Source organism: Lytechinus pictus, chromosome 10 (assembly GCF_037042905.1).
Source record: "Lytechinus pictus isolate F3 Inbred chromosome 10, Lp3.0, whole genome shotgun sequence".
Classification (NCBI taxonomy): Eukaryota; Metazoa; Echinodermata; class Echinoidea; order Temnopleuroida; family Toxopneustidae; genus Lytechinus; species Lytechinus pictus.
This window is the reverse complement of record NC_087254.1, coordinates 21,320,999-21,348,618: the sequence shown is the minus strand read 5'-3', so window position 1 is coordinate 21,348,618 and position 27,620 is coordinate 21,320,999. Positions and strand designations below refer to the sequence as shown.

At 34.3% G+C, this 27,620-nt stretch overlaps 1 protein-coding gene across 1 annotated transcript; it reads right to left on the bottom strand.

The window, feature by feature from the left end:
• Positions 1–20,945, bottom strand: LOC129269267 (uncharacterized). The gene is made up of 9 exons (XM_054906742.2): positions 20,802–20,945; positions 17,501–17,718; positions 12,902–12,935; positions 11,932–12,189; positions 8,998–9,198; positions 8,489–8,572; positions 6,997–7,817; positions 4,551–4,704; positions 1–3,537 (listed from the first exon to the last, which is right to left on the bottom strand). The coding sequence occupies exons 2-9, from the start codon at positions 17,570–17,572 to the stop codon at positions 3,341–3,343; spliced, it is 1,821 nt and encodes a 606-aa protein (XP_054762717.2). The 5' UTR covers positions 17,573–17,718; positions 20,802–20,945; the 3' UTR covers positions 1–3,340.
• Between the last annotated feature and the right edge of the window lie 6,675 nt (positions 20,946–27,620).

Genomic DNA, 27,620 nt, shown 5'->3' with positions numbered 1-27,620 from the left:
TGAATTAAAATCAAGCATTTAATCTCTTATTGGGGTGTAAATCTGTCATCACCAGTTGTATCAATGAGCATACATCGACCTCTGGGTGGATTTAGTGTAAATGAATTTCACAAGCTGATTACATAAGGCTAATTTTGTTTAAGCCCTATGTTTGTGACATCAAGTGTGCAAAAGTAGAGATCTATATAGCACACCAATGAAAAGCTACATCACCGACTAGGGTAACATCACATTGATCAAATTAACTTCTAAAACATGAGCAGCCCTGAAAATTAGCATTTTCCAGGCAATCAGCATGCATAAGTATTATAGTCCCCTATTTTTAAATCATTTTATCAACTTTACATTCTTATTCGAACAAATTATTCACTTGATTGAAAGCCTTGTTAAAGGCTCAAAATCTGACATTCAATCTTACAAAACAGTAGTGAGCACTATATTCATTTGCATCCATTGGCTCTTTGTAAAAATATGAATTATATACCATATTATCATATACACTTATAGTGAACTATCTTGGTAAAGTTTAATATTTATAAATGTAGGCCATCTGAATACTTATTTTACAAATATTGTGATCATACAGCCAGGAAGCTATACAATACAAAGATTAATATAATTGATTTCCAGCTCAACCTGTGCTTGAGATATAATACTAAAAGAAAAAAGACAGTACCTTCATTCTTGTCAGGGACCCAACTCTTGTGATTGAGACACCAATATCATATTTTATACTCTTAACTATCAGATTTTTTATCACATCTTTCACACAATTATCATATAATAATTATTCATCATAATTTGACAATGAATTCAAACTTTGAAAATGAGAAATCTTGAGATGTAACTTAATAAAGATAATAGCAGGTTGCAGTATTGTTGTTCGTGATATAAAAGGGCACTTTGTGTTGAAATTGGGTGCAATCAAGTGCATGCTATCGGAAGTAAATAACAAGGAAACAAGAAGCCTCGCAGGGAAAAATAAACTTAAACATTCAGCAAACAGAATGAAATAGACCATCAACAAGGATATAATACCCCTTGTTTAAGAATACTTTTGGCAAGTGGTAAAGAACAATTATGAATAGTTATACTTGTAATGAGAAATTAGAAAATACTAAATTTACCAAGGGATCAAATAAAATGGATGACTATGGACCTTTATAAGGATACAAACACACACAAACAATATAAACTGACATTACATGTAGCATGCAATAATTGAAACAAAAACACATTCACATAACTATGTGAAATAAAGCAGTTTTTAAAGGAAAAGTCTATCCTTAAATCATCTGCTTTAATAAACACAAATATTAACATTCATAAGAAATTCATCAGATGAAATGTTAGTGACTTTTTTTTGTTTGTTTAAAATTATGCAATTTGTTGGGTGCTCTCACATGTATGCTGTGAATGGTTAATACACATACTGCACTTTAAGAAGAAATTATTCATATATACATGTATTTTGAACAGACACATTCATGTACAAAACTTTATGAAACATATTTCTCTGTTCATCATAAGCCTTAAGACATGGCCATTTATGAAATTTATAGAACACAATATATGAAAGAGCGGTCCAAAATATCTTACTATAACTTAATATAAAAATAACTTTATTACAAAAACTTTGATGTGTTTTTTTCATTGAACTTTCATGGACACGCTTCTCTGGTTTTTCAGCTTTCATCAGGACCAAGATGATATTATTATAGACTCTCCCTTCCTCAAACTATTAAAAGCACCATCAAAGAAAATAAAAAAAATATATTCAACGAAAACCCCCAAAATATATATATATATCTTTAAAGTATAATCTGTCTATAAAAATAAAGCTACAAAAGACTTTCATATATATAGATATACAAAAATCATTTACATCTAACAAACATCCTTAGCTGACCAATTGGAGCATTCTTTAAAATTCAATTTTGTAAAAAAAAAGTTTTTGTCATTGTTGATGAAAACTTGGAAGACCATATTTCTTTGCATTAATATAAATGTTGAGCAAGATATTACAAATGTTCATAGCACCATTTTACTTGTTGGACTCTATAAATATCTATGATAGTATATGTTAATGTTCAGTTAATAGAATTTCTTACAAGCATCTACCATATCCTCTTTAAAGGACAAGTCCACCCCAACAAAAAATTGATTTGAATAAAGAGAGAAAAATCCAACAAGCATAACACTGAAAAATTCATCAAAATCGGATGTAAAATAAGAAAGGTATGACATTTTAAAGTTTCAAATCAACATTTTGCTGGGTTGGACTTAATCTTTAATATGTGAATAGTAATATGCATGATACATTTACCAAATACATCAGGTTTAGGTAACACAGCAGTTCAGATGATTGAAGTATAACTTAAAAAGATGCTAACATCCCTAGTTCTATGCAGTATAGAAATATATTTTCATCAGTCTGTCAGACCATGTTCAGAGAATGTGCCCATTATTAAAATAATAGGGAAGATTAATAACTTATTAAAAATATATATCATTATATCAGTCAGACCAAGCTCAGAGAAGATAGGTTAAATACCATAAATATGACAAACTGAAACCCATTCAATGTTGACTTAAATAAATGTAGATTTTCACATAGTTTAAAAAGGCAGATCCTAAGCCTTACAACACAACTACTTGATTAAATGTCAAGAACTTCAGATAGATAGTTGTAGGAGAAACTCAATTGACAATAACTCTTTTTTACCAAGAGTAGGCATTTCAGCTCTTATAAACTACTAGCAGGTCTCCCAAATATGTCACTACCATCCCTCACCATTCTAAGCTGTTGAGAGGCTCCCTTTGTCTGGGATCCTGGTGAGTTTCATTAGGCTTGTCTGTCTTTGAAAATTCTGGGGGGGGGGTTATATTTTTGAAGTTGAAAACAAAAACTTTTATTTTTACAAAAAGGTCATCCAAATCTAAAGGGCTCAAAGAGAATATTGGATACATTTAAAAATTACCACAAAATGAACAAGTAACTTTTTATTGATACTTTTATTTGTTCCTCCGACACCACACATGGCTCAAGTAATTGATTTTAAACACGACATGTATGAATACATTTTTCTCAATTTGGGCAACTAAGGCTAAGATGAAACTCTCACTGAAGCTACAGACAAAATATTTCTTTGTCACTGAACTTGATAACTTTGAGTAGATTTCCAAATGCTGTCTTACAAAATGTGCTTTGTATATTGTGAAAAAGTTATCACCAAAAGGGTGAGGAGTTGGTGTTTCATTAAGTGTGAGATAAATTTGGAATACATATATTTTGATGGACACTTTATGGACTTCCCAAAATTCACTGAAGTTCCAATGACTATGATTCCTCCCGAAGAATAGCAATGAGATCATAACGTTCCAACCTCTTCAGCTCAATTACCAGTTGATCTGGAGTGAATGGCATGTCATCTGGTGCATTGCACTGCCAGTATGCTAACACTATTTCTGTTGAAGTGCACTTGCCAGTCTTACAACTTGCATCATTCACCACCTCCATGTCTCCTTGTTTCAACCCTAAGAGGAATGAAGATAAAACACTCTTTAATAAATTTCAAAACAATATATTACCCCAAAAGAACCAAACAGAATCACTGTACTCTGTAGTGCAGCTGATGCATTTTATACCTTCATTTCAAGAAATATCTATAAAAAAAAAACATAGCCTTAACCCGACAACAGCTGGGGTTGGGTGGCAGTTGAATCAACCCCTCCACAATAATCGCACTATGCAAAATTTTTAAAACATGCTTCTCATTTTCTTGCACATCTTTCAAGATTTTGTGACACCCAGGTAAGTGGATCCAAAATCACATAAAATTTCTTAATGGTATATCAGACCCAAATTGGTCCAAAACATGTTTTTGTGTTCAAAGCCAATGAAAATGGATTTATTCATAAATATATGATTACCTTTCACTTTCTTGTCCTGAAATCAATTGATTTTAAGTTTTTAACATGATTAGGCTTTAAATAGTTTCTGCATCATATTTGGTTAACAAAACGAAGAAAAACAAAGAAAGAAACAATTCATTTAACAATAAAATGCATAAGAAATGGACTTTTAAACCAATGTTATTTTTAAAATAAATGCCTGTGAGCAACTTGCCAAATAATTATGTCCATTCATAAAACTCACAATCTAATACTAAAATAGGCTATCTACTTTTGGGAGACACAACATTTATTGCCCTGTGGGTTGTAATACCTGTGTCTTCTACTAAAGGTAACAAACTTCTTTGTATCCCTTGAGGCCAATTTGTATCATATTATTACTACCATTATTATCATATTATTATTGTAGAAGTAGCAACAGATACTAAATTGTATTTACTAAAATTAGCTCATGCACAAACTATACAAGGTGATTACATCAATTTGACTTCTAAAGACTAAACATTTTTTTTTATAAAACTAGCAAAACAATTAAGCAAAATTAATAAGTACACACAATTAATCTTTAAGACCCAAGTAGACCTTGAATAATTTGATTATGCCAGGTTCACATGTCAAACCTCAAATAAACTTACCAACTCTCTCAGCAAGATCTCTCCAGTCTTTGATAAGAAATGAGGACTTCTGAACATCAAAGTATTGACAGAACTTTTTCAAAGTATTAACAGAAGGCATGAAATCTTTCACAAGAAACTTTCCTGTCTTAGCTTGTTGTACCAATTCATGGAGCTGTAGCAAAGAGAAACAAGATACAATGAGAAGAAAAGATCAGGGATCATCTTAAGGCAACCTTTCATTGACAAATCACGGGGAAATCAAGGCTTATCTTAGAACAGAGAAGGGATTCAAGTCTTTAAATCGGCTGCATGCCTGAATGTGTTTATGTAATAGACGCTGGCATGTCTGAGAGGTCTATAGGAGAGCAATAGTTAGTAGACTAACCAACCAGAAGTAAACTGCGTGATTTCACTTTGAAACATGTAACTTCAGTGTTTATTTATTTTGGTTTAGCAATCAAGAGAACTGCTATGAGTCTAGAATTTAGGATTGTTGGAAACTGGAACTGCGATGATCAGAAGTAAATAACGATCACGAGTTCGGTCAAATTCGTGCTGTCCGAACTTTTAACGCATTAGTCCGACTGGCGCTCATGACGGACGGATTATATTATGCAAGACAATTGGCCTTTTGCAAATTTCGTATTGTTTCAATTTCCCCATGATTTGTGAGTGGCTGAGCCCTTTAAACTCTTTGTATGACAATAATATAACATGCAAATACAGCACAATATGGAAGAGTCTGAACAGTAATAATGTTGAACCAAGTGCTGAAGCTGACCTAGACAGTGTCAATATCCGTTGACAAGCATTTTTTCGGGCTCAAGAAAAGAATGAGCCCTACTCCAACTTCTGAAGATTCACATACAATCATGTTTGCTACATGTGAGCATATTGAGTCGATCATAGAAAATCCATGTTCAAAAACTGGTTAAGACTCAGTCTGGCAGGAACATCAGTCTACTTCTAATTTTGAATTCAATGTTTGCAGAAAAACAGGAGCCATATGGCGAGTCAGAAACAGCCAATTTAACATTTTTTTGTACCAGCTACACCCTGGGTAAATATACCTTTATTATTATTATTATATTATTATAATTGTAGAGTGAAAGACGACTGCCCTCTGCAGGGTGATTGCTTAAGGCTACCGTCTTCAAGGCTACCATCATCCATGGTCAAAATGATTATTTTGGTCTAATGAGAGGAATCTTTAAGGAGACTGAAAACCACACTAGATCAATCCACGAGGAAAAGTACGAAAACGAAACAGACCTTTCAAATAACAACTGAGGTCTACAATGGAAGGGGACAAATCACAAGCTTCATGGGACATCTTGAAGAGATTAAACCTAGGAAAGAGAAAAAGTGGGATGTGCCATATGTGCAAACTAGCAATAGCAATAAATAAGGGAACTCAATCCACCATCATTCAGAGATAATTACAAGTGCCATACACGTGGTTTGAATAAAAAGCCTGTTTTTTACTCACTGTACGGCCGCCATAGGGGAAATATGACTGTGCCGTTAGTGCTATAGTTGGATTTATAGCGCTTTACCCGGACGACACAAGGTATTATCACACTGCCTTATAACCTTGATTTTGAGAAATTTAATTTAGGCCTAACTTCTCTGCCCTATTCCCTGTCATTCCGTGCATGTACTGTTATTAAGCCATTGTAAAAAACCAAATTCTCAACCCACAGACAATTATGTGGAAAAGTTCTGCACAAATGCATTTTCAACATTGGCATTGCCTTAACTGTAATGTGTAATTCCATTTAGCACTGAATTGTCATATTTTGGTATTGTTATTTTGCTTAATAGAATTGGTTGAGATAAAGTTACATACAGATTAGGGTCTAACCTTACAAAGAGCTGCGATTGACTATATAGAAATCCATCATTGTCATGATTTTTTTTCTACACGCAATTCTTGGTAAGACAGGACTCTGGTTTGGTTTATTTCGTTCGTTTCCCTGGGCCCTTGAATGGTGGCAGCGGTGGGATAGTCCCACACCTTCAAAATGAGTATGTAAGAATGAAAGGTAAATCCTGAAAAAGCACAATGGTCACTGTTGCAAATGGTAGTATGCAAACAAAAAGCTTTTTATCTTTTTTTGTAGTTTCCCCTGTATTATGGTAATAGTAATTACTCTAATTATGTACATGTGCTATATTGTGTGTTTCCTACCATTCATTATGACGTGACATGACATTTGGTCCTGTGAAAATTGCTTTGGGCTTTGTTTTGTCAAAGATGTAGGGTTAGGATTAGGTTTGCAATAGGGTTTTTAATGATAGGTTTGGGGAAGGTATGGGGTTAAATCCAGGGTTGAAGTTAGTAATTCGATTAGCGTATGAATTTTATAGCGGAGCATTTGTCGCCAGAGCAAATGTCAAGGAACCCATTTTAAAAGCACTAAATGAAAAAAAAGAATAAAAAGTCAAATCTGACATAATTTACCGGCCGTTTCCTTGGGGGTATACTTGGAGGCTGAGGCTTTGGAGCAACCACAGGTCCAACATTGTCCTTGACAGGTAGCTTCTGGAGAGGAGGGTTGACATAGTGGGTGTTATTATCAAAATTCATGTATGTATTCGGATCCTTAGGTTCTGTTGAATGGTCAACTATGTTTGAGTCTCCACGGGTGTTCATATAGGTTGGATTGTTCTTTAGAGTTTCCTTCTGTTTTAGTTCCTTTTCCTCACAAAAACCCTCATCAGATCGTCTCAGTATTTGAGGTGAGAGATGATTCCTTTCTTGGGCATTGTTAAATGTGTGAAGATCTTTAGTAGGTGGTGATGATGGTCTTTGAGGATGAGGGTCCAGGTGAGTACTTACAAGGTTACTGTGAGAATGAGGATCAACAAGGGCCACATGGTATGGAGAACCGGGACTTGGTGTCCTAGAACTGGGAATAGGCCTAACAGCTGGGCTAAGACTACTGCATGCAGTTGGCGGACTGGTTAATGTACAATCACCAGAAGAGTTCCCAAACCTTTCACCACCTACTCCATTGGAAGGAAACACAAAGGGGTTTTTTGAAGTCACAAAATTATCTCCTTTCAGGGGGGTAGGTGAGGGTGTCGACATCACTGAATCAGAACTTGCGATGCTCTCTCTCTCCCTGTTCAAGGAATGTGTACTGCATATGCTTGCATTACTGTTGTGGTGGTTAAACGGCGATGAATTTCTATTTCGCGGAAGGTTCTGCATAATGTTCTCTTCATCTCCATCTGCGGAAATGTGATTGACTGATGGGATGGATGACTCTACATTCTCTCCTGCAATATAAACATCCATGTGAAACAAATATAATGCTGAGAATTTAGTCAAAAGTATATCACACTGAACATGTTGTTTGCTACGTCAATGGCCTAGTGATATGTTTGATATCTGAGTTATGAGCAATACCAATTGCATTGCACTAACTACCACTTTAGAAAGTACATTAATTTCATGTTAAATACCACAATACATTGTATGTGCTTTTCCTGATGTGTTTAACATATCAAAACCGGGATTTCCTATACTGTGGAAGGTGATACACCAACAATTCAATATCCTCCATTCACTAAAACTTCAAGATATTTTTTTATATGATTACCTATCATGCAGTCATAGCTCCTCTGCCTATATTGGTAAGGGCCCTAATAATAGCATCAAAATATTTCTACAGGTTGAGTGTAAACCATTTGAACATACAAAAGGATTATCCCACAAATCCCCACCTTCCCCAGAAGGTGCCTAAAATTCACATTTCACGTTTTCAAATCCATGAAAATGACCATTCATTGTCTTCACACATTTTCTTGGAAGTATAATTTATTCTTTATCAACCACCCCCACACTTAACAAAAACCAGATATTCACAAAAAGTGATTGAACGATTTTCAAGAAATCCTAAATAACTCAGGCTTTATAAAAGTATATGCATTTTTTTCCTGTGACTTACCATTATCATCTTGTTTCAATTCACTGCAAACCATCTTTATCTTAGAGGCGTGTTTTGATCGAGTGACCTTCACTTCATAGTAACCTGACAACATAAAAATAATATTAAGAAATGTTATTCATACATCCCTGAACGAAAAAAAAATTCACAGACATTTCAAGCTATAAAGTGATAATGTCTCAGTGCCAGACATTGCTGTAGTGGTTAAACAACTGAAGTGTTCCTCTACATGTCATTGTCAAACTGAAAACAAACCTCGTCATAAAAGCTCAATCATTGGTTAGACCTGAACATAATTTGGCCCAGATCTCATTATTTTGGCAATCAATGAAAGAAATGCTATTGGTTGAATCAATAGTACCTTTAGAAACAAATGCTTTAGATTTAAACAAAACCTTTCAAAAAAAAACCCAATGCCACATTTTACAGAAGGCTTGATCAGTACAGGAATCTTGTGGCCGAGTTAAAAAGTAAAACATGTTTACAGTACAATCATTGATTTTTCTTACCTGGTTCGTCATTACCAATGACTGTAAAAGTGAAGATACAGTCATGGCAGTCTGGATTGGTGATACTAGAGAGAGGCCAACGTAGCAAGTGCCTAGGAGGACTAAGCAGAGCTAGACATAAGCTGGATGTATTGAGATGTAAAACAAGCTTCTTATATTCTTCTACAGCTGACCCTTGCATTGGAGATACTTCCCAGCTTTCTGTAAAACAAGAAAACATTTTTTTTTTCTATATCAAGTGACCTCAAACCTGGGCAGGAAAAAGGAATTAGAATGAACTATCTTGCATGATCTAAACTACTGGCAATTAATAGCCTTAACTCTGTAGCATGCATACAATAGCTAACAAAATTGTGAGATACAGGGAAATATTTTCCCTACATTTGCAAGGAAGCTTCCTTTGAAAGAAGGCTATTCAAGGTTTCCTCAGTAAGTCCTCATTATCAGAGGTTGCTACAGTGCATGGTTTCTACCAGTAGGCTATGGATCTTAGTTTCAACCATAACGCTTTGAAAACCACTTTTCACTTTCATACGCACACACAGGTACCAGGTTTCAAATGAATTTTTCGTGGGGTTGCTTTCCAAAGTACATATCCCAAACCTGATAGTTTTATTGCATGTATCATGACATTTGTGACAAATACTGTACAAGCTGTTATGATCGGCCATAACATCGCGCAAAAATATTGACGCATTTTGTAATCACTGCCAATGTCCCCAACAGCAAAGCTTTGCTATAGCAAACATCCTGTGTTGTGAAAAACATGGTAATATACAAAAAACAAGGTTGAGAAAGTACAGTTAGTTATTCAAAAAGTTAGCTAAAATTTCACTTTTTAATTTCTCCAACAAAATCAGAGGCTAAATTATTTCCTAACATATTCTTATCAATATTTATTTATTCACTGTATTTTTTTATTGTCATCTGATTGACTCTTTACACAGTTACATTGGCAGCTATTTGCATACTGATATTTGTATTAATATTCATAGGTCACATGACGAGAGGTTTTTTAGAGACTTGTGCAAGATTCTGTTCACAAATTTCAACATTTCTGCACTTAAACCAACTTCTTAAAACATCCAAACTTCCAAAGATTGCTATGTATGATGAATTTTCAGATCTAAAGATACCAAAAAAATGAAATTTAAGTCACGTTTTCACACTTTGTAACTGTTCTTTATAGGGATATATTCATGTATAAAATACATGTCAGTATAGAGGATTTGAGGAGCAAATTTTTGCACAAAAGTCATGTTTTGCACTAGTTTTGCTTCTCTGAAATGCTGTGGGAGTGTTTGGTACATCTTCCGATCAGGAATTCAACGACCCACTAAAAATTATGTACGCGAAAATAACAGCTTATACAGTAAGCTGTAATACTCATGATACCAGAGACTCCCGGGGGGGCCACTTCCATTGATGAGTGGATACCATGCGCGAACACGGGGTCTCGAAAAGCACCCTAAACACGTATTTTCCATGTTCTGAAAATGCACCCCTTAACAAGTATTGGTGTCTGAAACCCTACCCTTAATAAGTATTGGAAACAAAACTATACTCTTGGCAAGTATTCCCTGAAATGAACCCCTAAACAAGTATACAGCGATATTTTATTGTTGTGTCACGCGTCCGTCGGTCGTCGGTTTTACCTAATTTACACACCATTTTGGTTTATACGGCCCCACTTTTCTCACCTCGCGCAAATCGGGACTCTAAACACGTAGTGTTGGGGCAAAAAGGACATCCTTTATACAACATTTTAATTTTGTTTCATCATCCCCGCAAATTTGACCCTAAACACGTAGCTTTCCTAGCGAAATAGATACCCTTTTTCATTATTTTTGTGTTTTTGACACCCTTATCACGTTACGTACGTAACGTGCCCTATCTTGAAAAAGACATCCTTTTTACGTGTTTTTTTGGTCGCGCATGTTATCCACTCGTCAATGTAAGTGGCCCCCCCCGGGCAGAGACTATTCTGATCTCTTATCTCAATTATTTATAAACTATTATTATCATTCAATCTGAAGAAATGCTAAATGGAGAAACTTCAAACTTTCCTCATAATAATAATAATAATAATAATGGTGGATTCTTTTAAAGCGCACACATCCATCCGGCATTGACGTTCAGAGCACTATGTACAATCATAAAAATTAATGACATAAATACAAATATAAATGATGTTGATAATGCTTGTGATTACGTTTTAACTTCATTCAGCCAAGCTGACTGGTAATTTTCTTGATAATTCAAGAAATATCTTCAGATTACACAGATCAATTTTAGTTACACAGTCTCATGTCATGTTCAAGAAAACCCTTTTAAAAATACTGAGAATATGAGAAAGGTAGTTCAAAAATTGCTTTTCAAAATAAGGAGAGAAAACGGGCTTCAAATAGTGAGACCCCTCAAGCAGGTAGAACTTCATAGAAATATAATTTCACAACAATTAAAATTTTACTTGATGAAGGGTTTCTGGTTTTTAAGAAAAGCTCAACTATATTCTGTAGTCACATTAGTTACGTAAAAAACTGCTACACATGGGAAATGTTGTGTAGAAGTAAAAAAAATGTGGAGCAAATTGCGATGCGATACCATGAAAAAAAAGATTATATGTGAATCTGGTGTATAATGACATTAGTCTACACATTATTTCCAATTCCTGATATTGGTATTTGTAGACCATGTTCTATCCTGTAGATTAGAAAAATGATAGATAGATACAATATGCCATTTCAAAAAAAATAAAAATAGTAAATTTTGAACCCTACTCTGCTGTATGTTAAGGTTCTTTACACTAAAACTCAATTTGTGACTTACTGTTTATTGTGCACAGTGAAGAGTTGTAAGTAAAGACTTCATAAGGAAGAAGAAGAGGGGTAAAAGAATAACGTAAAGAAGAAAAGGAAATGGAACGAAACTTACGGTGTTTCCATTGTTTCTTCACAACTTCATTCCATCTTTCAAACTTTGAATTTGATTTGTCCAATGCTTCTTTATCATTGAAAAGAATGGATTCGTCCTTCAAGATGATAGCCCAATATAACATATTGCGTTTGTCATTGCGTTGTTTAATTGTTCCTCTTTCTGTCCCAATAAAATTGCTGTCGGTGAGTTCATAGCGTTTCTTCAAGTCAGACTTTGTTCCATGTGCTTGGCGATAAATGCTGAGGCACACATCATCTACATATGAACAACAATGGAACAATAATTATTTTTATGGAATAAAAGGAGGAAACTCTGAAAAATGGGATTATAAAGGATTAAAAAATAAATCACAATATTGCCTCTATCTTAAAATATGCATACATTTTCCCAAATAAAACACATGACACTAAAATTGCCAAAGGAAAATGAGAATTGCACATCAACTGCTTCTTTCAACTCATAGCCTAATCAAAGTAGATATGAGAGAATGTTATTCACAGGACAATGAGTCATGTTAGCACATTCATTAATCAAACAATGAATGTCCATCTCTCATAGGTCCATGATTTGAGCACGTGCCCCGCCCCCTCTCCCATGACAACAGTACAACACAGAGCTTTAACCCAATGCCTAAACCATTCAGCCATGAGTAACTGACTAACTTTGAGTGTTCTAGAGGCTATGTAGCCTATAGGGGGAGAATATTTCTATGACAGAACCCTATAACATAAAGATACAAATTCATTATTGTCAATTGTTGAAAAATTCTGTAAATTGTTTTCCACAGACCTACAGCCACCCTGATGTGTAAATTTCTATCGTATATTTTTTATTGGGGCCAAGAGTAAAATTAATGCAAAAACAAGCCAACAAGCATTTTTCAATTCAATCGTAAATATGAATAAAACAATTAAATAATAAAAGGATTAAAAAGAAGAGATCTTTAGTATTAAAGCATTTGACTTACCCGATGTCAAACTCTTTTCTAATACTACCCATCTCTGAAAAAAACAAATATAAACAACAAAATTAGCAATGTAGGGCAATACAGATAATTACTTAGAAATAATATATGTGTAAGCAGGATCCACATAATGAACTAGAATCATCTTTCCTGGTTCATATCAGCATGGACCTATTGGGGATTTTTAATTTCACAATTTGGGTAAATTCAAGGAAATACTGATTTTTATTTTAAAAAAGATATGCAAACAGAATACTGTTGTACTAATGATATATTGTGAAAGCAGGATCCAAAGTGTCCATAAATCATAAATGACCTTCTAAAAGGCATATTTCATTTTCATGGTTCATCAAACACATTTCTGAATCAAGAATTAACAATGTTGGGAACTAGTGGAAAAAATTATTGATTTGCAATTAAAATGTAAAATACATATGTAGGACATTTCTAAATACAGCTTTTATATAACGGTATTCATTATACAAATTTTGTCATATGTCATAACTTGGATGTTAATTTTAAACACTTTGTATGTACAGTATCTTGATGTTTGTATAAATGTGCTGTTTGATATGAAAGGAAATTAAGTTTCGATTAAACTGGAAATCAGTTCTCTGATAATTATGTAGGTCATAGGTTTCCTATAATAATAACTGAATGGTCAACAATAGATGAAAAGCACAGATATGCAGCACAGCACTTGTTCCTAATGGCTCTCCACGGTGAGCTTATAGAGTTCACATCTAATTCAAATTGTCCAATATATAGCTTTCCATACTGTTCTTCCAAATTATCTTCAGGTACGATCTTTAAAGGTTTCCATGGTCGGACAGATAGCATGAAGTAGTTTATAATTCACCACATGATCGTCATGTGAAGTTGAATGATGGTAGGAGGAGTCAAAAGTGAAACTAAAGAAAGACAAAAAAAAATCAAGTGTTCTTTCTTGGAATTGCTAAGGTCCTTTGAAGAAAATTAAAGTGTCCTTTCTTGGAGCTTGGAAAGAAAACGAAATCAGTGCGTAGGGAGAGGCTGGCATGGAAATACAAGATGGAGTTTAAAGTTTAAACAGGTGCATAGCCAGAGGGCGATGGGGGCAGTCACCACCAAAAAAGGAAAAAAAATTGATTTCATATAACAAAATTTCTCTCCTGCTCCGCTCAGTAAAATTAACTTTTCCCTTTGTTTCCCACACCCGATCTAAAGGGCTATATAGTGTATTTCTTGCCAACAACTATAAAAATATACATTCGGGCATGGAATAAGTGTAGAAATAAGTATGTAAATGATAAAACATCTTTTTTTCTTTCAAATATTGATGACACAAAATGTCCACACTTCTGGTTGGAGTGGATAAACTCTATCATATATGGAATGTGAGCATTTTGTTGTTCTGTAAAGTACATTTGTATGTTAATTATGCAATATGGAATTCTATCAATCAGAGCAAGGAGAGAACCATAAAGGCAATAGCTGCTGATCTTCACAGACCTGCCAACCTTCTACAACCAAAAAAAGTATTCTTATAAGGAAAAAAAATGATTTTTTTACCAAAAAAAATTCTGAAAATTTGTCTCAATGTAACAATCGCCAGCCTATTGTAGTGAGATCAGTGAAAAAACATGTGATATTACTCTTCTTGAACACTTTATAATTCACCCTTTTAAACATGTGCTTGTAGGCAAGAATTTACTTGTTCTTTTCATGCAACAAGATACTGGCCTGACAGTGATTTTTACTGGTCTGGGACTGTCGGACCGGCGCTAGTGTCATGCGCTGTGTATAATACATACTGATACTCCATGATCAGAATTTTTTTTTTAAGTAACAAATCATAAAAAAAGTATTGGTGTATTTATAGCAAAAAAGAGGAACAAATACGCTAAAAAGGGAACGGTTGGCATGTCTGCCTTCATGCTATTCCCTCTTTTTATTTTTTTCTACTTTGTATTTTTATGATCGAAATAATAATAACAGCTTTAGTGAGATATGCATTGTTTTCAGGTTATTTGGCAGCCAAGGCTACAATTTGTGATATTTCTGATTCATCGGGAGAAGGGGGAGGGGGAAGACCATCTACCATTAACTGCTGTACAAAATTTGCAAATCGAAGGGGGGGAATATCCCCCATCCCCTATTGCAGCCTATTATTGGCGGGGATGATGTTTTTCACCAATTCATGTCGTTGAGGGTAAGGTTTTGACATTTTTCTATATAGCTGATTCGCAATACAATGGGAATATCTTTTCCTTTATTTCTTCTTTCAATCCATCTCAGTTCCCTTTATAGTTATATTTCGTTCATTCAGTGGATTGAATTTCTTCTTTTCATATATTTGACCAGATACTAGAGTTTCTGCCTTTTAAATCAAAAATAACATCACACATGAAGATTTCATAACTATCATACAATAGATGTATCCTGATGTATGTTATAACTAGGTCAGGTATGAGGTCATACAAACTTGAACATATTCTTCGCCTCCCCCTGCTGTTTATACAATCAACCAAGCCAACATTGTTTGTATGCATTGTCCTTCTAGTGTATGAATGCAGAAGAAATGGGTCTCAATGAAATTCAAAAACATGAATGAAATGTGTTTGAAAAGAAGAGAGGGAGAGGAGAGAGAGGAAGAGTGACCAAGCTGATTGCGAGATGGTGAACTCAAGGTGCATGATTTGGATTGAAAAAGAACCAGGGCCCTGTATTACAAAGAGTTACGATAGATCCAATCAATCTCAGCTGTATCGAAATCCATCCATACCATCATTTTTTCTACACACTGAATTTCCAAGAGAATGATGAATGTATGCATATACATCATAGCAAGAAAATATTCTGAACAAACGTGCAGTTTGGATGTTGAAGTTGCTGGCCGTCCATAGTTGTGGTTGATCGGATCAATCACAATTCTTTGTAAGACGGGGCCCTGCCATACAAAAAAAATGAGGAGCTAGAACTAGCTGCCTCATCCCTACAGCTTTGATCCCTCCTAGCCATTACATATTACTAGACCATTCTTGAATAGGAGACATTGGTGAACATGAATAAAATAATAATTAAAAGATAAATCTATTAATAAAAATGAAAAAAAAAGTGTTTGATTATAAGAAAAATTCTAGGAGGAATTACATTCATTCCTTTAGCTCTTTTCTCTAAAGAATTTCATTGCATTATAAAAATATTCAAGAATATAAGTTAAGCTTTGCTATGTACAAGCATATTTAATGAGGCTGAGTAATGTTTGGTATTTCTGAAATGTACAAAGGCAGACAATAGGACTGCCAGCAGTAAAAAAGGACAATAGGATTTTGGCTATGTTGTTTACATTGTTAATTTCACTGAGGTCATTCAAGAGTCTTCTAGAATTAGGATTGCTCTTGAAACAAGGAGAATGTTCTCTTTAAAGACAATACTAGAAGCTTCCAGAAAAGTGGAAATTTATAAATATAAGCTGGCAGTTTCTACAAGGTCGTCATCATATCAAATCAGAACTCAAGGGTTTCATACCAGACTTTATGTCAGAGCATTTCCAACTGGAATAAACATTTATCTTCTGTGGAATTATTTGCACACCATCAATGAACTGTTTGCAGTTATTTTAAGAGAGGAATTCTCACCTCTTGAGATCATCAACCTGTTCTACAGAATATTTGTCAACCCATGCATTGCTGAAATCGACTATATATCATCAACTTTGTCTTGTTTTCACGGACATTTCAACTCACTACAGTGGTCGCATTCAACATCAATGTCATCATCGCCAGGATTGTGAACTTTAATTCAAGGAATCTTTGCCAGCCAATCTGGATATTATTTGGATTTAAACCTGGAATATATAATTGTGGACTAACCAGACCTGATTCTTCAATATGTAAGATAACTCAGTATTTTGTTTGATTATTTTGTCATTTGTTGTATGTAAATAAATAAGAAAGAAGATCAAATTCTTTTGATCAACTGTTTAATTATTTGTTGCAGTATCGTTACAAATGTAAAAAGCTATCTCTTGCTTTGTTTATCAGTTTCATTTCCATTGTTTCTAAGACTTTGAAAGGTCACATGTTTGTATGTTTGTATGCCATTGATTGGCATGGGAAAGCCTATTAGGAACTACAAGTAGTTTCATTTGACTTTATTCCTGGACAAAATGGCATTTCCCTCCTTTTTTAATTTCTTGTGTAGATATATTTCATGTTTCTTTTACATGAAATTTAATGCATACACGTATACATTATTGGATGAATGAATAAATACAGTTGTAATGAAGTACATAAACATTATGGTCCTTTTCAGGAAAATAATTTCAGGAAAAAGATCCCCCCATCTCTCCCTCTCTCTCTCTCTCTATCTTATCTCGCTATTTATCATCTTGCCTTTCAATTTGAATTCAATTTGAAATGTTTTGACTTCTAGGCAGACACAACTGAATTTAGGACCATAGCAAGTCCTGGTAAAATGTAAATTCCTCCATGGTTAATGATGTGGTTCAATCTTACTAAGGTAACCTATTGGCTACTGAAATATGTAAATCACAAAGGCTACATAAAGAAACACCTTGTTCCAGTAGACAATGGCTTAAACATAAATAGTTGGTCTTACCAGGGCTGCTCTTGATTCTAACACATGAGTCAATGATCCTTCAATGATGACCTCATGACCTTTTCCTTCCATTATGTCAATCTTCTCAGTTGAATCTGTTACATTCCATTTTGCACCTTTCACCTGAAAAACTGAGAAATGAAATCTCTGCAAAAAGGTTCTTCTTAAGTTTAGCCTAGATCTCTGATGCCTTGATTTGGTATTGGAAGAGCATATTCCTGGAAATAAAAAACATGAACAATAAAAAAAAATCATTAAAATTTACATCTGAATACAAATTTGATTTGCAGTCACTCTGGGGCTCTTGATGAATGTTCAAAATGCGGAAGGGTCCGATTTTCAAGCAAAGGCTTATCCAAACTACATTTTAGTGGAGGCTGTGAGGGATTTTCTGTTAAAATTCTTCTAAAACCACCGAATCTGTTTGGAGAGATGATTGAAGAAGTTGGAAAAACCTTACTTCAATTTTGAATGATAACTTAGGGTGCCATATTTGCTGGATCCAAAATTGCCACTGAATGAATTGAAATTTAACTATATTAAAAAGGGACACAAAAACTGTCCTTTCTTTGTTATTGTCACATGATGCAATTAGTTTTAATGTCTTATAAAGACTGAATATTGAATCCCCCCCCCAAAAAAAAATAGTATACCTGGCAAGCTTACATAACAATTAATCAAGTTCCAATCCAAAATATATATTTAACAAAAGAACGGTCATTGCATGGATGGCCTAGCTTGATCTTATTGATACTCCTGTTCTACCTAGTATTAATGGTGGCAGCGGTGGGATCATTTCGAGGATTCTTTATAGGGTTTTCTTGATAAAAATCAACATGATGCTGGAGTGATCTAGATATTATAATTTTGGGTAGTAGCTTTCTGATATTCTACCTCTAATTTTGTATGTATGTTTTGAACTTAGACTCTTATTTGGTAATATATATATCAAATCTTTCATGAGGGCTGATGAGTATCCAGGGATAGCGCTAGCTGGGTTTTTTGATGGGGGGGGGGGGAAGGTGACCTATCTTTTTTAATATTTCCAGATCACTTTAATTTAGAGCTACATGACCAATAGGCTTAAATATTTCTGATGCTTTTTGTGCCTCTCTCTCTCTCCCTTTTCTTCAAAATTTCTTTTTCCAATCCTCTTTTCTTTTATTTTTCACCACTGAAAAAATCAAAGGGGGTGGCCTACCCCCTTTTATTACCCATCCTTACTGTATCACACCTAAATGGGACTATAATATGCTTTTCACACTGAACTTTTTTTCCTTAACCCCGGGAAATTGGTGGGGCTAAGGGGGGCCTTAGCCCCACCAATTTCCCGGGGTTAAGCTTAGTCCACTTGGTTTTCACACTATGTTTTAGCAAAGTGGGCTAGCACGGCAAATAGTACGGTACTATCTGGCCCTGCAAAAAAGCAGGGTTAGCCGGCTTATTGTGGTGCTAGCACCACAATTGCGGTGCTTAGAGATGCAGTGTGAAATGAAACTGGGCTAAGGAAAAGTGGGGCTAAGCAATAGCCAATCACAGAAGTTGAAATTGCACGTTAATCACGCTCTGTATGGTAAAATAATCAATATTCATGAGCTGTGGGATAGTCCGGGTTAAGGCGTTAACCCCGGCTAAGCAGATAGTATGGGGTTAAGAAAGACAGTGTGTGTGAATCCAAAAAAAGATAGTATGGGGTTAAGGATAGTCCAGGGTTAAGGATAGTATGGGGTTAAGGAAATGCAATGTGAAAAGCATATAAGACTATCAAATGACCTCTGAATTAAATTGGACATGGCCATTTGCAATGTGTTCAATTTCAGGTAAAAAGAAAAACCTGTTAAACATCATGAAAGTTAAGGAAAGAGGAAAGAGGAAGGGCTGATATTATATTAGTCAGCTGAAATATCACAATTGAGGACATCATGTTAGAAACCTTTTTTCGAGACTCCCATGATCTCTGGTATTCCAATCAGTTGGGAACACATTATCAAACATTAAACAATCAGGTATTTTAATTTCAAGTTTCTAACAACTAAAATTCATCAACTTATTTCCACATGTTAATATTTTTTTAGATAGTGTGCCAGTTTTTATCTCTAATAGATTCCCATTTTGCCTTGGGATATCATCAGATCATATGGGATCCGATCAGCTTTAAAGGGGAATCCAACCAAATAAAAACTTGTTTTTATAAGGAAAAAAAATCAGATAAGTTGATGGATGAAAGTTTGAACAATATTGGACTAACAACAAGAAAGTTATGAATTTTTTAAAGTTGTAAATATTGGTAATCACTGTACCCATGGAGACTTCAAATTGGCCGCATATGGGATGTCATTGTGATGTAAGGCAAGGACTACTCTTCCATGTACTCCAATACATATTATGGCTAAAATGTCATTTTTCCAAAAAGTTTTATTTCAAATTATATTTTTCTTTCATGAGGACATAACAAAATATACTACATGGGTTATATTTAGATATACTGCCTCAGGGGAATGGGTACTTAAGAGAAAACCACAAATCCCTGATAATAAAGTACATGGCCTATGGGAAAGTTGTCCTTGCCCCTTGTCATAATTTACTTACAGTTGCCAATTTGAAATCTACATAGTATTAGTGATCTCAATTTTAAAGCAGCTATAACTTTCTAATTGCTTGTCCGATTTCTATCAAACTTTAACCATTCTGTTTGATTTGTTTTTCTCCTTCCCAACACAACATTTTATTGCCAAGGCTGGATTCCCCTTTAAGTACGGTAGTTTCATTTTCCTTTATTTATCTAACCACCCCCCCCCCCCCCTCCCGGAAATAGACATATGCAGGCCAAGGGGACACTCATACTTTTATGACTAGGTACACATGTACAACTCTAAGCTTTAGTTTATTTACTCTGCATTTCATTAATACTATAATAGTTTAAAATACATATCAAAGTACAACTAAATCAACATAAAATTATGTGGATAGCAAACAAAATATTACAAATGATACTTGAAGTAGTGTCAGACCTTTTTTATCTGGATGTCAACTAACTAACATATCATTTTATTCCAAATCCAAACTTACTAGTATTAATACTAAGGCAGTGCAAAGACAAGGTTGTGAAACAGGAAACCAGTACAGTAGTACAGTTAGTAGTACAGTACAGTAGCGCTGATCAGATATCATCACATTCAATCTCGATGCCTTCCTCGCACGTACACAACAATTGAGTTTTATAAAGTTACGAACATTGTTGAGAACTCGCGAGTTCCCTTAAATTAATCTAAACCTGTCACTTAAATACACGGCAACTTACGTTTGGATGAATTCACCGCTCAATAATACCCCGTGCATTCCGTCAAAATATGTTGGCACTCCTATTATAAGCAAAAACAGAGTCTCTCGTCTGCTCCACTCTTATACTGTACACAATGCATTGTACTACACGGAATCATTCTACAGGTGGCCGGTGAAATATGAGAAGAGCGAGCATGAGAAGCATTACGCGCGAGAAGGACGAGGCGAGAGTTTAAAGTAGTTTATAGAAATTTATTCAAAATTTCCACGAAATAAGAGATGCCACAGGTATACTATAGGCTTACAATAAAATGCAACAATACACTGGCACAATATGCAACATGAACAGTTTGCAAGACATTCAAATAAATAACAATGTATGCAGATGCAACAAATAAGGGAAGTAATTTGGAGGGACTCCGTGCATTAGTAAACCAAGGAGATATCACCTCTCCTTGATAAAACGGGGGAAAACACGGGTTAATTTTTTTTGTCGCCATTCACTTATTGTTTTCTTCTTTTCATCAACTGAAAAGTTGTCATTCGTCAACGACAACCCTTTTTCTTCCTTCTTACAAAAAATTCATAAAATAATAATTGACCACCTGAAATTTTGCCATAGGTTTGCTTTAAAAAAAGTTTCCTCAGTGCAAGAAAAGTGCCGGGAAAAGTGCCGCATCCACTTGGATCCTGGCTCAATGTGACGTACAACATTTATGAAAAGTGCCCCTGTCTAAAAGGCAAAGGGATGAAGGATATCAATTTCATTTGTTTTCTTCAAAGTTTAGGTGAATTTGCTACTAAATAATTAATGTATCACTACAGTCAGTCAGCCACGAAAAAAACTCAGCTAGCTTGCATAAAATAGATTAGTATTTAAAGGGATGATCCGGGCTGAAAGTATTTATGGCTTAATAAATAGAGTAGAACTCACTGAGCAAAATGCTGAAAATTTCATCAAAATCGGATAAAAAATAACAAAGTTATTGAATTTTAAAGTTTGGCAATATTTTGTGAAACAGTCGTCATGAATATTCATTAGGTGGGCTGATGATGTCACATCCCCACTTATTATTTTGTATTCTATTATATGAAATAAGGTTTATTCAAATTTTTTCCTCCAAGAACTAGAAAAATGGGATTGACAACTGATTTAGTGCATTAGATATTTATTGCTGCAACTTATTTCATTATAAGGGAGACATATTATTCACACAACCTGCACACAAGTATGAAATAATGAAAAAAAAATGATTTTATGTAATAACATAAGAAAGCGGAAAGTGGAGATGTGACATCATCAGCCCACCTAATGAATATTCATGAAACTGTTTTCACAAAATATTGCTTAACTTTAAACTTCAATAACTTCATTATTTGTTATCCGATTTTGATGAAATTTTCGGCATTTTGCTCAGTGAATTTTACTCTATTCATTAAGATATAAATATTTTCAGCCTGGACCATCCCTTTAAAAAAGAATTGAAAACCACTCATCCGAAGCATGTCAGTGAGTCAGGGGTACAAGTTATGAGTAATGAAAATCAAAGCGAATCTCTTTCAAAATTAATTGTTATTTGGATTATATAACGCATGCAGAATATGGCATCACATTTCAGGAAAATGTTTTGAGCAAAGTAATGTTTCAAAAGATTTTTATCCTGAAAATCATGATTCTCATGTAGCCTATGATACAAATATGGGCGGGGGGATGCCCGTTGGCATACATGAAAAACAGTAAACATCCGGGTTTAGTGCGGAATACCGGCCAGCGAGTACAATAGCTGCTTTTAAAATAAAATGATCGAAGGTATTACCTCCGCGGTATGTTTCAGAATGAGTCCATGTCCTTGTGAGGTGACCGACAGTTTAATTGGCATTACTCCTATAGATTGTATAAGTGAATAGCGTGTCAGATGCCAAAACTTCTACATTTCTTTTGTTTCACTGATTTATCAAAATGTCTATTTTTTCATTGAAATATATTTATCTTTCTTTTCGTCTATTTTTTCATTAAAATGTATTTATCATTCTTTTCATTCTTGAAAATGCCCCTGAAATTAACGAAGATGATGTGATAACAGGCCGTTATGTCGTGTGAGTGCGGGTGTGTACCTAGACTTAAAGGGATGCTCCGGGCTGAAAATAATATGATTTAAACAGATAAAGGATAATCAGGCAAACAAAACAATGAAAGTTTGATCAAAATTGGGCAATTAAGGAATAACAAAGTTATGGCATTTTAAAGATTTGCATTGTTTCGGTGAAACAGTTCTAGGCATGTCTTAATGAATATTCAATGGGCAAATTAATGATGTCATATCCCCACTTGTTCTTTTGTCTTTTATTATATGAAATTAGGTTTATTCAATTTTTCTACCAAGAACTGAGGAAATCGGATTAATAACTGATTTAGTGGCATTATTCATTTCTGCAACTTATTTCATTATAAAGGAGACACATTATTCACACATGAATGAAAAAATTGACACAATTTATGATTTCATGTAATAACATAAGAGGAAAATTGGGGTTTGAACATCATTAGCCCACCTAATAAATATTCATTGTGACGTTCATATAACTATTTTCACAAATATTGCTCAACTTTAAAATTCAATTACTATTCTATTTTGATGAAATTTTCAGCAATTTACTTTGTGAATTTCACTTTATTTATTCAGATACAAATATTTTCAGCCCGGAGTTCCCCTTTAAAAAGAGGGGAGAGAGTGAGTGCGAGTGTTTGGGTGAGTGGGTATGTGGAACATATAATCTTAGTTTAAGTTATTTGTTGGGAGGTGTGCTTGTGGGAGTATATATGAGCAAGGGTATCTATACATGTGTAGATGTGACGTGTGCGTATGGTGGGTGTGGGCCGGCTGGCTGGCTATTTTGGGAGGAATGTCATTTTGTTCTATTCATTGATTTCTTTTTGGGTTTTCTAGGAAAACTCTTTACCCTAAAAGGGAATGTTGGTAGTGGGTGTAGTGACTCATTGCTGGGTATTATGTGATCATAAGGAAATTGTGGTTTTGAGATATCACACTCACACCTATACTTTGGAATGCTATACAACTACATTCTTCAAATTTACTTGAAATCCAAGGTTCATAAATACAAATGACTCTGTTTATAATTTTCAGGCCAAGGACGAGGTTTGATTACCTTGAAACATATTCCGTTCATTAAAATGTATATGTTCTATTCATTATTTTGTCTTCCACATCTTCCACACATCCAGATACTATACAGATATACTCAAGCAAGAATACACCCACCATTTTAGCAACCAAATTTCATGGTGACACAACATTTGCTCAGGAACTATTGCTCCGGGCTTTTAATATTTCGTCTAAGATATAGGGTTAGGGATGCAATAGGGTATAGTGTTGAATCCAGGGTTGAAGTTGGTCATTCCATTAAAGGAGAAGTTCACCCTGACAAAAAATTCATTGTAACATAGCAGAAAAAAATATTAAAACGTATTGCCGAAGGATTGAGGAAATCCATCAAAGAATAAAAAAGTTATTAGAATTTCAATTATTTGATTTGTGACATCATACACAAGCAGATTCCCTACAAAGCGTATGGTGTAAAAAAGGTCCTTTTTTCAGAAAATTGAAAATGGTTTTTACTGTACCTTCAGTATATCAATAAACATCATTTCACACCCTTTTCTAAAAAGAAAACAAAAATATGTCATCATGTACCATTTAAAAAATTTAAATTTATGCATATCATATTACATATGGGGCAGCTGCTTTTTTATGACATCACAATTCAAAAATATTTAATTTATTATAAATTTCTTATGCTTTAATGGATTTTTTTTTCATACCTTCACCAATATTTTTACATATTTTTTCTGCTATTTTTACAACAAACTTTTATTCAGGGTGAACTTCCCCTTTAATGTGTGGAATTTCCAGTGGAGCGATTGTCGCCGGAGCAAATGTTATAGAACCAATTCCACATCTGAAAGCAATAATGCACTTGATATATACTACCAAATCAATATCACTAAATACAGTAATCATCTCCACAGCTCATACCATCCTCACAAATGGATGAATCACAATACCACTGATTCAAACAAATAAAGCAGTTGTAGATAATTTGAATTTATTACGATTTTTAATACTTTAAAGGTGTGCTTTGCATCAACAAGACTGGTTGGAGTAAAAATATATATTAAAAAAACTTTATGTATTTATACATTCACATTGAATGATTTCATTTATTAACTTCAATAAAGAATGGGTAACCGGAATCAAAGTATTTTGTTTCATTGTTTCCACACACTTACAATGGTGGTACTGTCTGAATTAAATACTGACCAGCTTAATGAGAAAACTGTTAATGTAATAGCTAACAAACCATCTTCCCAAACTACAAAATGACACATATGCACATTATGACAAATCTTCTGTCAAGATTGACACAAATCTTGTGACACAAATCTTGTGTCACGATAGGCTCATCAACGAAACACTGCAATGTTCTTGTCTACAAAGTCAAGTGGATACAGCATAATGAATTTGGAGAAGCAAGAGGCTTTTTGTCACACAAGGCTTAATAAAAACTGCACGACTGAATTCTCTTAAAAAGCACAAAATGATTTGTCCAGAGTTGCACCGTAGACAATGTTCAACTTCATTCAAGCATCATAGTGCAGAATCATTCAATATGGCATCATATGGGTGCGTCATGGTCTAGTGGTTCTGACTCTCGCCTTTGAAACAGAGGGTCGTGGGTGCGAATCGTAACCAAGGCGTTTTTTCCTTCAGCAAGAATTTTATCAACACTGTGCTGCACGCCCAGGTGAGGTGAATGGGTACCCAGCAGGAGTAATTCCTTGCATGCACTAAGCGCCCGTTATGGTAGCTCGAGCTAAAGCCGGGGTAATAATAGCAGCGCTTTGTATCCTCTTGCAAAAAGCGCTTTATAAATCCAGCTATTATTATCATATGATAAATCCTAAACTTCTCTTTGAAAAATAAGTCATGACCCCATGTCACCATCAAATAATTTCCCAGAACTTTTTTTTGGAAAAAAGACTAATAGTATATAATAATCCGCTTTATATAGCGCTTGATACATCGGAACGACGTGTCTAAGCGCTTTACAGATATATTATTACCCCAGTCATCAGATTCAATCAGTGATTCCCGCACATGCATATAATGCATGCTAATATTGTCATTAGTTGAGCGATTTGTCTTAAATGTCTGATCACTGGAAAATGTTGTTGAGCATGAAATTTAGATTTTTTTTTTACTTTAACTTGAAATAACAACTTATCTATATCTGATACACAACAAATGACCATTCACTTGGTGACAGACCAAAAGGCAAAAAATTGGATTACTGAGGTCGAAGATGAAAAATTGATGTTAATTTTTTTGTTGTCCACTTTTTGTTGCTGCGGTGTAAACAGAGGTTTTAATTGGTGTTTGTTGACTATCCTTCTCAATTTCATAGTGTGATAGAATATTTCCCTGATTACGCCTCACATGAATAAGGAACAAATTTACATGATAAAAAATGTACATTGGGTACTTTAGCACACAGCAATAGCATGGTTTGACAGGTATCATGAAAATTGTTTTTATGTAAAGTACTTCAGAGTGCAATATTGAGATCCTAATAGTGTAAACACAATTTTGGGTATCACACTATGAATAAAATTGTATGTTGGATCTTAAAAAAAAAGAGATTTAGCACGATACCTGTGCATTCTTCATCTTATATTAAATAAATAAATCTTCCATAAGGCTACCCTGTTGTCATTTATACACTTGGCCCTCCAACATAAAAATAATCATTCAATATCTACATTCGATTGTAACTTTTTTCTCCAGTTCTCCAGAGGACAATTGATTTCAAATACCATACTTGTGAAACATGCCCCAAGTTTCTCAATCATTGAGAGTGTACACAATGCAGATAAATAAACAGAATGGCATGTTTCTGTCATCTTATATGTGGCCTGGCAAGATACGATTGTCCACTTCTGGCACATAGGCTTCATATTCCTACTAATTGATTTCAGATTGATATAAAAAATGCAATTCTGAAGGACTGTTACTTATTACAATATTTTACCACTGATTATACACATGATCACATTTAATAATTGGTGATCATGAAGCTCATAGATTTCTCTTACATGATGTTAAGTAATAAACATATAAAAAAATTCATCAAATATATTCCACTAATCCAGAATAATTTATTACTTGAAGGTGTGTGACATAAATATTCAAGTCTGACTAAAATTAGCAATAAAAATCCCATATGTGTGTGTGTAATACAATGAATCACTTCATCGGTCAGATCATGTTTTTGAGACATGCTACATTGTATTTGAATCAATGAGATTATAGTATCATGTGCACATTGGCACCAAAGCATAACTTTTTAATCAGACTTAAAACTCTTTGTTAAACAACCCCTGGCATGAAATAGTGGCAATATCAGGACTATCTATATTGAATTTTATTACCCTGCATTTTCTCATTATAGAGAAATGCTAACCTTGTTGCACTTCCCAGTATTTTTCTCCATATTGATTGTTGTATTATATTCTAAGTTTTTTTTCTGTATAGTGAATTTTATTGCCCTGCATTTTCTCATTATAGAGAAATGTCCTGGGCGTACATTGTATTCCTTTAATGTGCAGATTTGCAAATAAAGTGATATATAACAACAATTCATTTGTTCACCCATGAAGAGAAAAGTTAGTGAATAGAAAAAGTAGATTCTGCACTTTCTTATCATTCCAACCAGGATTTTTAATAGCCAAAATGACTGATTATGTATATATTGTTTGAGA

Bases quoted from the DNA above. Each gene is read 5' to 3' on its own strand.
- LOC129269267 (XM_054906742.2), bottom strand. From the start codon at position 17,572: ATGGAAGGAAAAGGTCATGAGGTCATCATTGAAGGATCATTGACTCAT. The intron at 9,199-11,931 runs GTAAGTTTCGTT...CTTGTTTTACAG, and splicing joins GAAGAAACAATGGAAACACC to AAAGCTGGGAAGTATCTCCA. The intron at 4,705-6,996 runs GTAAATTATGTC...TCTTTGCTACAG, and splicing joins TACCCCCAAGGAAACGGCCG to CTCCATGAATTGGTACAACA.